Source organism: Xiphophorus maculatus, chromosome 14 (genome assembly GCF_002775205.1).
Source record: "Xiphophorus maculatus strain JP 163 A chromosome 14, X_maculatus-5.0-male, whole genome shotgun sequence".
NCBI classification, from domain to species: Eukaryota; Metazoa; Chordata; class Actinopteri; order Cyprinodontiformes; family Poeciliidae; genus Xiphophorus; species Xiphophorus maculatus.
Window position 1 is genome coordinate 19,930,068 of NC_036456.1, and position 12,530 is coordinate 19,942,597.

The 12,530-nt window shown below is 36.1% G+C and overlaps 1 protein-coding gene across 1 annotated transcript; it reads right to left on the minus strand.

The window, feature by feature from the left end:
• Positions 1–5,200: 5,200 nt before the first annotated feature.
• LOC111611086 (zona pellucida sperm-binding protein 3-like) lies at positions 5,201–11,954 on the minus strand. Its single transcript, XM_023346715.1, has 9 exons — positions 11,951–11,954; positions 11,292–11,337; positions 11,106–11,209; positions 10,804–10,981; positions 10,043–10,160; positions 9,883–9,974; positions 9,655–9,752; positions 9,434–9,555; positions 5,201–5,289 (listed from the first exon to the last, which is right to left on the minus strand). Exons 1-8 carry the CDS (start codon positions 11,952–11,954, stop codon positions 9,470–9,472), a joined length of 726 nt encoding a protein of 241 aa, XP_023202483.1. The 3' UTR covers positions 5,201–5,289; positions 9,434–9,469.
• Positions 11,955–12,530: the final 576 nt, after the last annotated feature.

Here is a 12,530-nt window from a genome sequence, read left to right on the forward strand (position 1 = left end):
TCTCGTTTATTGGCTATAAAAAGTTACATTTGGTCTGAGGTTTGATGCTGATCTTTCAAATATTAAATATTACACAAATAAACCTTTAACCAAAGCCTACCTTTCTGATTCCATTGTAAAGATTGTTGTTTCCAAACATGTCCTGCTTATTAATGATCTTCATTGTCAGATTCAGGTTATCCAGTTTGCTGTTGTCCTCTACTCCTTTTCATTTGGACTCTCTGACATTTACCCGGGATTGTCATCTTCCTGAAAAGCCAGATGGTAATCGAGTTTAAAGTTAAGTACTTAAGTCATTAATTTTTTTTTTCTCAAAACAAGCTGGTGCTTCCAAGAATCCAAGATGTGAGTCACATGTTCAAGTTTATCCAGTCCTGCAGCAAAACAGTCGCCACACTAAATATTTCTCTGTGATGAGCAATGGGAATGACTTCTATTAATGTTTTTCTCAGGAAATAGATTTCTAATAGGACTGTTGACATGAAATCCACACCAGACTCAAGTAATTCACACATGAAAGGAAATACAAACTAAATTTGACATAAATACACAAATGTGTAAAATCAGTGGAATGACACAGGGAATAAAGAACCAAAATGGCTCAAAAAATCAAAAACATTTTGACAGAAAGTCAACCGACTCAGTGCAAATTGATATAAGCTGGTTTATTCCTAAATGATGGCTTGAAAGCAGAACTAGCAAGAAGTTTTTTTCAGTAGAAAAAAAACCACAAAAAAGAAATACAGATGTATTTCTAAACCTCTTAATGTTAAAGTTACCCACACTGGGACTATAAACCAAAAGAAGAAAAACGATAACTTCAGCGTTAAATGGCTGCGAACAGGTGCTAATAACATGATTTCTGACAAAGAAGTCAAAAATAATAATCAAATGAGTGATACAGAGGCTAGAACAACATGAGCATAGCTTTAGAAATCACCGGATTTTCCACAGATACAAAAACTGTACCTGTAACAGGCACAGTTTTTGTATAAAAACAATAATTAGTACAATCATTGCACAACACTCCAAATAGTACTTTGGTAAAATCTTAATTACCAAAGTACTATGGATTCATTTATTTAGTAACATTTGTTTACTGCAGCAAACAAAGTTTTATTAGGTGATAAGAAAACAAAGTTATCAAGAAACTACAGCAGAGCTGCTTCAATCACCAGGCAAACATCTGAGGCAACTTTTTCATCAAATCCTTAAAGTTTAAATTCCTGTGGATCAATAACTCATTATTTGTGATCTATAAACCAAAGCAGAAAGACACTAGCACTGTTTATTTATCACATTTTGCAGATATTTTTTCTATCCAGCACCCTTCATAGTTACTGGGGGGCGCTGTTTAATAAATTTTAAATGAAATTCATCTTTTTGCATTAGTAAAGCTCTCACTCCCTCTAGGCCAGTGGTTCCCTGGTCTTCAAAGATTTATGTCTGACTGAGATCATCATGGAAGGATGATTTTGTGTCCAATTTCTGAATTGATTTTGGTCATTAAGCTGCTGAAAACCTTGTCAGTAGATTTTATTTATAATGTTCTGATATTTAAAACAATCCATAAAGACACATAACCTAACAAGTTTAGCTTGGGAAGAGCTGAAATTGCTGATGCTTCAGTTAAATACTTAATCCTGCGGAGCATCACTATCACTCTCACAAAACCCTCTGTGCTCCTGAAATACAAGTGGCAACAAAAAGAAAAAAAGCAATGATTATTAATATAAGCCCAGTTTAATTATCACATTGACATTTCTTAAAAAATGACTAACTTTGTTACTGTAGATATACTGTATCTTGTATCTCTAGTTTCTATAAATCTTTACCAGGATTGACAGTAAGTGGGGAGGTGATGTCAAGAAGTTTGACAAATTAAACTGAGTCGACCAAAAGTATTTCATAAATTTAAAAATGTCAAATTACCTAATCTCCACTGCCAGACTCAGATAAGGTCTATAAATAAATAAGCCCATAATTTAATATAATTTATGAATGCATATTAGACTTTTACTTCATATTCTTATAGTTCTGGCACTTTCTTCATCAGTAGCTAAACAGGAAGTAGGCCAGAGAGAGTAGGGGAAGACATGCTGCAAGCAGCCGGGGGCCAGAAACCCAACACAGAACATCTTCATCAAGGAAAACAATCTCTGTACTGGTGAGTATTTTATACTGGGTGGTTCGTTCTGTTGAAGAAAATGATGACGCAGCGGAAAACCTGATAAATAAAGTAAAAAGCATTGTTCTTCCTTGTGTTCTCACTGTTTATACCAGCATTATCAAAACAGGCGGCATCGTCCTTTGAAACTGCTGGTGGTCGAACATCTTTCCAAAATTTCTAAAGAAAATCTTGTGACAGAGAAAAATTAAAGGAAAGACAAACCCAGGGGGTCAGAAAATGAGACCACCTCAGATTCAAAGTTTTTTTTCCTCTAATTACCAACCAAGAAGATTATAAATTTGTAAATTATGATCTTGTTTATGGTAAATTAAACTAAGTGGGTGGGCTAACTTCAAGGTGATACCAAACATTGATAACTTCAAATGTGTAAAATCCAACCGACTGATGAATCAGAAGCTCTTCCACGACTATTATTCATAAAGACTAGATAGAAAATATAAGACATGTAGTTTTGGATAATATTTTAATGCTGCTACAGTTTAATCTGAAAACTAAATTGTCTTCAGTCTAGTGAATTAGCAAAAATTAGCAAAACAATATGATCAACTCTCCAGTTTAATGGGGTAATTTGAAAACAGTTTAAGAAAATCTGTAACCAGATCACAAAACATTATTGTTTGTAATTAAAATTTCACTTTTAATGTTGAGATAAATGTGGATATTAAACAATGCACTTGGTCAGAGCTCCTGTTGAAGAAGTTTGTCCTGTAATCACTGGGTTGCCAGTTCAAGCTTTGTCCTTCTCCATTGTCGTGTCCTTGGGTAAGGCACTAAACTTGTCTTTTTTGGTGCTACCAAGTGTCAGACTGCTGCAGGGCAGCTATGGCTACAATGTAGCATTGAGGAAAAAAAATGCTTGCTGGGCGTGTGGACTCTGTTGAAGTTTTAAATTTTGCCCTATTGTTCACATTTACCCATAATCTACGTAATGTGCCAGTTCTATGAAGCTCACCTAAAACTTCTCTCTGTAGACAAACCATCCCTCAATACAGAGTCGAACAAGATGGCTGTTAATGTTAATTCAATATAAAGTGCGACCATTGCTAACTGAATGCCTTTTGGTCACTTCCTCCGCTTCCATTGCTACAACTACAGGCAGACTACAACTCAAACAGCACAGAAAATCAATGTCATCGATCACAACTTCTCCTGTTTGCTGATTGGCCTGGTAGAAAATCTACCAGCAGAATCAAAGTGAATGGGAGAAAGCCCAGCTAGATCACTGGAGGGAGATGAGAATCAAGCAGAATTGTGTCAGAAGGCAGTAGCCAGGCTGGTAAATGAATGTAATGTGAAGCGCTTCAGAGTCCTCTGGACTTGATGAAGCATGGTACAAATACATTTACTATTTACAACAAATATTTTCATCCACACAGAAACATAGAATGGCTGAAAACTCCATCTTTACTCCTGACCTTTGAGTGTCATGGAGTAAGTTACATGCACTTAAAATCTCCAATGGATGTAAGTGGTAAACACAACAAGAAGACAAAAAAGGCAAACAACAGAGTGTGAGTGGAGTCTTTATGTGCAACTTTTTGCAGCTGCAGCACAATCACAAACATGTAATCAGCCATTGGATGATGCCTTTTGGGTTATAGATCACATTAGAGGTTGGACAAACACATCAGCATTTTTACAAAATTGTTTTTTTGTTTGTTTTTTTTTGCTTTCTACATAAATAGATGATTTGAATTTCCCAAACACTTTTTAGTGAGGATGGTTGCTACTACCAGTTAAAAATTATAACTCCTATTATCCTTGTTGATCGTGCACTGTTTTCTTCCACACTTTTTCCTTCCTCTCAACTTTCCATAAACATACATAGATTCAGATCAAATGTTTAGCAATGATCTCTTGTGGTGTACAGTAATTGTGGAGGGAATCAATGAGTCTGGTTTTAACATAGCCAGAGCATAAAAGTTATGAGTAAAACTTTTTCCTGCTCTTAAAATTTTTATTTTTTTTAAGTGACGTAAATAGAAATAGACCAACCCTGGCACAATATTACACATATATATTGAGATACACCTCTGTTTCAAGGCTAATAAAAGCTACATTAACATGACATGTAATTAAGAAACATAAAATATCTTTGGGCTAACTGGCCTCTGCGGCTGTGAAATGATAACGACACTTGTGGAAATCATGTAATCTCATTTTCTATTTAAACCAAAGTGTCTATAATAGGAAGAAACAAAATAAATACATTTTTCTCAATGGTACAGTTTTACAAAATCCAAGAAAGTCTTACTTTTCTGCATAACAATTAGACTTGATTTTTTAAAATTCTAATATTTAACAAAAAAATATTGATTAAAACAAGCAAACTTGTTCTAATCATTAAAAAGCAACAAATACCAAATTAGGAGTGTCCATTACGTCAGCGCTGATGTAGAAAATAAAGTTACGGTTTAATTGTCTTCTGCACATCAAAGGGTAGCATTTATATCACATGACCTCACTTTGACCCCGACAGTCAGTGCGGAGCCAGAAAAATGGAAATGTATCGAAATTTCCTGGAAGTCTCCTGAGTGTGCCACAGGACAGGGGGTCTTCCGAAGAGCTTTGCAGCAATAGTAGCAGAAGTAAATGTTTGCATATAAACACACAACTGTGTTTATATGCACAGTTGTGCATATACACAGAAATACTTGGAAAACTTGAAAGCCACCAAGCTAACTTGTTCATATAGGAACGTATAGGTGATTGGATGCATGTGTCTGTACAGCACAGATATTGATGACGTCACTGAAGCACAGACACAAAAATTAATTAAACGCATATAAAAAAGTGTGTTTTTATTAAAAGTATCTCTGAAGCTGTCTGATCAGCCCAAGATAGCTTTGTCACTTGAGAGAAAATGAAGAGAGTGTTGACAGCTTTGTTGCACTGTTTGCTCAAAGGACTGTTTGCTTATCTCTGAGCCAACATGAGAGAGAGAGAGAGAGAGAGGGAGACAAGGTACGTGCTTTCAGCCATGCTTCACGACCAGAGCAGAGGTTCAGGGTGGGAGGTGAGGGATGCGGGGGCTGGGGGTGTCCAGTCTCACTGACTCCTGGTTGGGAATGAGGGAAGGTTGTTCAATCTGGGATCCTCTGAAAGCAATAAAGGAAGCAGGAATTTGAGATAGGTCCCCATGCCCTTTGGGAATTAAAGATCAGAAGTTGGGGGGGAAAAGATCCTATTCAAGGGGCAGATATATCACAAACTGGAGACAGTGAAAGTAAATACATTTGTGTTTTGGTCTCTCATCCAGGTTTTGGGCTTGCAGCCAGCTAGATCTCCTCCTCTGGCGCGACTCAAGACAGGAAGCCGATATGAAAGAATAGGGGGACCCACTAGGAGCCGATGCAGGAGCCGAGACAGAAGCTACTGAAGACGTTAGAAGTTATTGTTCCTGATTACGAGAGTCCCCACCGGCAACAATTATATCGTTAATTGTGACGTCACAGAGCAGGTAGGGGATCTCGACTACATACTCTTGTGGCCAGTAAACAATAAAACAATGTGGTTGGAAACCTTTTTGCAAAAGTATCCTATAATCTCCTTCTACAGTCAAGAAAAGAAAAAACAATGGCTTCGGGAAGATAGCGGATCATGGCTATAAAAACAAGGTGACATAAAACATCCAGTAAGAGAATAAGCTTTTAGAAATAGAACTTGCTGTCAGGCACTTCATGAAAGACTCTACCCACATTAATTTCCAGTGAAAAGTTAATATTCACTCACCACACCAATCCAAAATTATGATGAGTTAATATCAGGGTATTAATCATGTATTTCAATGCACATTCATGGTTTAAAAATATTTTGTAAGCATGTACAAATCTTGTTGCAACTATAGACCTGTGTTCTTTGTCAAAAGGGCCGATGGCGCAAAATGGCAGCTTCGCTTCTGTCTGTCAATAGAAATGACTGATTTCATTGTAAAGCATCTCTGAGAACCCTTAGAGCAGGAGTGTCAAACTCCAGTCCTCAAGGGCCTGCAGTTTTTAGATGTGCCAGAGGTACAAAACACTGGAATGAAATGGCTTAATGACCTCCTTCTTGTGTAGATCAGTTCCCCAGAGCCTTGCTAATGACCTAATTACTCTATTCAGGTGTGGTGCAGCAGAGACACATCTAAACGTTGCAGGACTGCGGCCCTTGAGGACTGGAGTTTGACACCTGTGCCCTAAAGGGTTAAGAAGCGTGAAAAAAGTCTGACATTTACTTTTCAAAAGCTCTTTAGTACCTTCAGCCCTCCTGAGTCAACACTTTCTAGAACCATCTTCCACTGCAATTACAGCTGAGGGACAAATTTATATCCTTTTTTTCCCCAAAATAGCTCAAGCTCAGGCAGTTTGCAAAGGGAGTGTCTGAGTAGCTCTTTTGACAGGTTTCGATTGGATTTAGACTTTGAATGTGTCTTTGCTTTTATTTAAATCGCTCCATTGCAGCTCTGAGTGGATGTTTAGTATAATTTTCCTGCTGAAAGGTGAACATTCAACCCAGCATTTTTTGATGGCAGCTTCTTGCAGGTTTTTCTTCCAAGATTCTCCTATATTTAACTCAACCCATTTCATCCACAAAATAATTAACCAACCGCCAACATGTGATGCAGTTATGTAACTAGAAGAGTCAATCTGCAGGTTTTTACTTTTCTAAGCTTGATGTATAATAATTTCTGCCAAAATACCGATGCTCTAGCCAGAAAGGATACGACATTATGGAGTGGAAAGGGACTATTTTAAAAAAACTTCCAGTTTTTGGCATTTTATTGTTGACATCCAAGAAGATAGCTGATCATTGCTAGTCAGACTACATACATAAGGCGATATATTGACCTTTGACCTTCTAAATAACTAAACCTTTCTGCATGTTGCATTTACATCAAGAATATATTTTAAATGAGTATATGAATATATTTACGCGTTTTCCATAACACATAAACCTATAATATCATACCTTTAGATTTTATCTTAATGTAAATTTGATTTGATCTGCAAATCACAAGTAACCGGACACCCCAGCCTTTCCTCCAGTTCTGACGTTCCCCTCATTGCCATGCAGCTATCTGTGGTATTCTCTCTGCCTGCTGCCTCCAACCTTACACCCGTTATCTCTTCAACCCCTTGTCACTTGTAGATTCCACTTCATAATCTTTGCACTGCTGCAAGCATGACTTGCGGGCCCTCGTCAGACTCCCTGCATGGTTTGGAAAATCCAACCAACTCTTCAGGTTTACTCCCTGTCTGGCGTCGCCAACAGTAAAGGAGGAAGACTTATCTTTATTGACGTGGATCAGGCCAATAAAACTAGAGTCATCAGAAAACTTCAAGAGTTTCACTGTTGGGTCTGCCAAGGTGCAAACATTTGAAATATTTGCTGTCATTTCAAATGTTAACATTTTGTTTTCTCTCAGTTTTTTTCTCTGATAGTTCTTGTTTTTTTATAAAGTTGTTCAGCAGAATGAAGTGTTCTAAAAGTAATTTGAGCTTTTTGTAACTTCAGATTTTGTTTGAGAGAAAAGAAAACTGTCCAAACAAACTTGAATAAGTTAAAAAGTAGTTGTTTCTCTTGTTTAATCATAGATAAACTGTGGTTAATCAGATTATGTGGTTCAATTCCCCCCTTGCCACACAAAACCTTGATCACTGCCAGGAGAAACTGCTAGTAATCAATCTGAAATCATGAAAGAGACTAAAATCTCAAAGACTATAACATCATACATAAATTCAAGAACCATACTGCTTTATTGCACCTCTGTAATTTGTAGAAAAAAAGGGCAGAAGCAAACATGGTAGAAGTGCTTACCTAAAGCATATTAAAGCATTTATTCAACATTTCCCATCTGGTCTCTGATGTTTCCTCTTATAGATCAGCAGAAGCGTTTAAACTGAACCAAGATGACAGAAAGCCCAAACATCACCACACAGCTGTACCAGTTTTTTCTAGTAAACTTTACAACATTTTCAGGATCCATTATAGTTTATTTCCCTTCTTTTTGATATATTTGAAGGTTTGTTTTCAGCTCTTCGTGCCTGAGTGACTAATGACCTTTTCTTTAGTTAACATAATTAGCTGCTCCGTCTATTGATGCTGTATTGCACCAAGTAATAGTTCATCACCACTAAATTCATTGTCACGTTGGTTGAAACGTCACAAATGTATGAATGAAGTTGGATTTGTACACAAAAACATAAAATGTGAAGATTATTGTAAAAAAAAAAAGTTTAACCAAACATTTTATGATTTATCTGCAAAAGTGTTTCAACAATAGTCTTTACATTATACATTTTTAATAAATGTACTATCTTAATGTGGAAAGAGGAAAAAATTAATCATGAATCCAGAAAAATATACCGTACTACCTCAAGTTTGAAATTGTTTTGCATGTTACTAAATGAAATGTGCATTTGATTATCTGCAATTTGTCAAGTGTTATAGATATTCCTGCTGTTTTGTGAAACATTTACAACTTTTCCACAACCATGAGAAAGACCAAAGAGTTTTTAAAATACACCAAAGAGAGGAAGAGGCCGATCCAGAAAATTAAGTGAGAAGATGACATAATCACTTTTCTAAATTAATGGCCAAGAGTGATTTATTTATTCATTTATTTATTTACTTTTTGCCCAAGTCATCTTTTGGTAAAAAATAACTTATGCCATCATTTTGGGAAGGTTATGATTTGGAAAGGAGATACTTGCTCCATACACATCTTCACTTAGAAAATCATGTGGAAGGTGAGGGATTAGTCCACAACTACACAGCCAGATCCTGTTAATGATTTGGAAGCAGAGAAGACCACAGTTACCATAGAAACGGTCCATTTTAAATTGGCCAATGAACATCTACATTCAGAGACGGCTTGAAGAAGTTAATTTGATTATGTAGTGGATATGTAATCGATATTATCTCCCACTATGTTAAAATGAAACGACCATATTAAACGGTTAATTTATTTTTAAGTGAACAAAATCAGAAAGAGTCAATTATTCAACCTCACTGAACCAACAATTTTATTTTACAAGATTATTCAAAATTCTTACTGAATGATTCAATAGTTGATATTTTTTAGTGTAAAGTTCAGTTTATCAGCGCATCTCTTAGTGAGAAATTATAGCTTCACAGGCTTTGAGAGGTGAAAAGAAATCCTACTGGTAGAGACTTTATATTTATATAAGTGATTCAGTCTTTTAGCTACAGACAAAATCCGTCCACTTGAAGACTTCAGAAGAAAGAATAAAGTCTTACCAAAACCAACCAAACTCTGGATCTGGAGTAGTTTTTTCAACTGACTGAAAGCTCTCCGGTCCAGTAGGCTTGATGCACAACATGAAGAGGTCCAGCTGTCCTGCGGGCCTCAAACGTCTCATCTGTCAAGAAATCAACAGAACCAGCTGGTTGAAATGGAACTGCTCTAATGCATTAATCATAAAGTTTTTGATGTATTATTTTATGAAGCGTTCAGTAACCTGTCTCTGGATGGCCGTGGTTCTTCACTCCAGCCAGTCCTGAGCAGTCAGTGTTGCAGCATTCACACAGAGCGCTGTCTCCCTCTATGGACCGCCATCTGAATAACAGAAAAAAAATTCTCCAAAAGCATCTTTCAACAAAATAAATATACACTGGTAGATTTTAGGCTGAACTGAGAAAGAATAAAGAAGTTAGACTAAACTAAATATTATAAACAGTTCAGTGACCTGAATTTGGGTTTGTGGAAGAAACAGGCTTTATTATGACGGCTTGGAGACTTTTGTTTCAAAGTGGCTCTAAGATGGCAGCTTATGAACATCTAGGGAAAAAAAAGATATGTTTACTATATATGTTCATATTATAATTACAACAGCAAATTTTATCTACCTGCTCTGGAGATGTTTGGTTGAAATTAAACATTTTGAAGCTGAAGCAAAGTCTGTTAGCTTGATCCCGAAGCAGGAATCTGGAGGAAGAATCTGGCAGTAAACTGTCCATCATGCATCTGTAGCAGAGCAGCTCACATTACAGAAACATACCAGCTTACAAGAATGATCAAGTCCTCCTCTAAAATTTCAAAATTGTTTGTTGGAAAATACTTTCTTTGTAGTACTGTGTAACGGAAAACAAGCAGCTACACAGTAACTTTATCCTACATATAGAGCAAAGGTGTTAAAATGTATTTGGTTTATAAAGTTCTAGCAAAAAGTACAAATATCCTCATTAGAGTGAATGTCAAAGTTTGGAGTTTTAATGATTTAATCTATTTCATGGAACATTAAACCCAAAAACAAGTTTAGACTTCAAAAGAATATCATAAAAAGATTTGGGTCCACATATGGGATTTAAATATCCATCCACATTAATATCTGGTTAAATTATTAAGCTAACTAATTGGTTAACTCTACGAAGCTAAGAACATAAAGATTAAGCCTGTATGTCCCTTGTTTTTGTTAGTTTTCATTATAAAATGAAAACCACAACAAACAGAATAAATTCAAATGCAATATGTTACATAAAAGACAATCATTTCACATTCAGAGAGTAGAAATAACCTTCATTGTCCCTCAGTGGGATATAGCTGGCAAGCTTAGATTTTTAAATTTAGCTACTATCTTGTAATGTTGCTTTGATTCATGCAAACTGACCCATGGTTGGAGATAAACTTGTATCTCGGCCGTGAGAGAAGGTCTGGCTTCAGTGTAGCAACACAGGAGTCAACATAAAGAGTGAGGGAAGGATGCAGCGGCACCTCTACACGGGCCTCCAAAAACCCTGCTTCCCCCTGCTGGTAAACTGAGGAACTGCGATGAGAGGTGCAGCTTTCTGTCAGAACAAAAACATTTTATTTCAGCCGCAGGTTCAGGTTGTGAAGATGCAACAATCATAGATATCAATGTCAGAGTGTATATACAACATATGGAGTCTAAATTCAATAAAATAATTGTACTTGTCATTATGGAAAGGGAGAAATGTAGAAGGTCAAAAGCCCCAATGGTAGAAGTCATTGGAACCCAGGTTGGTGCTATTGGTTCTCCATGGACTCTCTGCTTCCTGTTTTCAAAAAGATTATTCCCCCCCATCCCCATCAACAATAATAAAATCTACATAAACAACATAAAGCCATCCATCTCACCTTTTATAATGGCATTCTACAGGTATGACAATGGTTTGCCCTCGAACTATAAATAAATAAATAAACTCGCTCAAAGATCAGAATGTTTCCTCGTATGTTGCACAGATGGCCAGAGATGATGAATATTATGGAATTCTCAAGAACTGTAATTTAATAGTAAAACAATCAATGCTGTTTAGATCATTATTAGTCTACTAATAAATAAGATCTCAATCTGTATCCGACTGTTGGGGATTAAAACAAAGTTGATGCACTGGAATGAGTTAAAATAAAAATACAAATAAAAATAATAGTTTTAGTGTAGCTGGTTGGATTCGGACCAAGTATATTTTAATAATCATATGATTGCCTTTTTATCAGCAGCATACAAACAGAGCTCTTCTGTAAATTACTCAAGTTTGCCTTTTTCAGTTATAAATTACCTTGATGATAGTTAAAGAGTCAACCTCAAACAGAAAAACTAAAGCTAAAGTTGATGTTATTGAACTGATGCAGGTTTCCTCAAGCTTATAGTTCAATCTGCCAAGTACTTTTATGCAGAGTTACAAATTAGAATAATTTCAATGAGGAAGTTAAATATCAAGCTTTCATTCTCAAGTTAGGAAACCTGTTAAGAAGGAAGATCATACCATTGATTGTGTTGGGGATTTACCCCAGACCCATGGAGGAAAAGGACTGAACTGCAAACAGAACAAGGAACTGCTAAATAACTCAATTAAAACATTTTACTAATTAAAATAAAACAATGCTAACCTCGCTAAAGCTGCTATAAACAGTATCATGTGATTTTTCATGTTTGCTGGAGAGACCAGACATAGAATCAGAGGAAGGACCATTAATCAAGTCAGACAATTTTACATTTGTTTCTGCTCTTTCCTGGAGATTTTTCTGTTTTATCTCTCAGTTTTTCAGCTCCACCTTTTGGTTTAGAAGTTTACTTTTGCCGCTCCATCTTCACTACTAATTAATGTCTGTGGTTGGTAGGTAATTTCACAGGAATTACATGATGACATTCTTGTGTGTAATTACATGAGTGAGCAAACACCTTATTTGTAACACTCAAACGTGTCAAACCCAAAAAGGGTTTAACCAGCAGAACAAATAAAAAAATATTTAGCAGTCAAGCAACTAAAAATTCAATGCACAATTGTTCCATGATTAATTTATTCTGTTGTTTGGCATTATCTGTGTTCTTTGATTATTGAGCATTGTTTCCCAATTCCACTGCACATTTGAAAT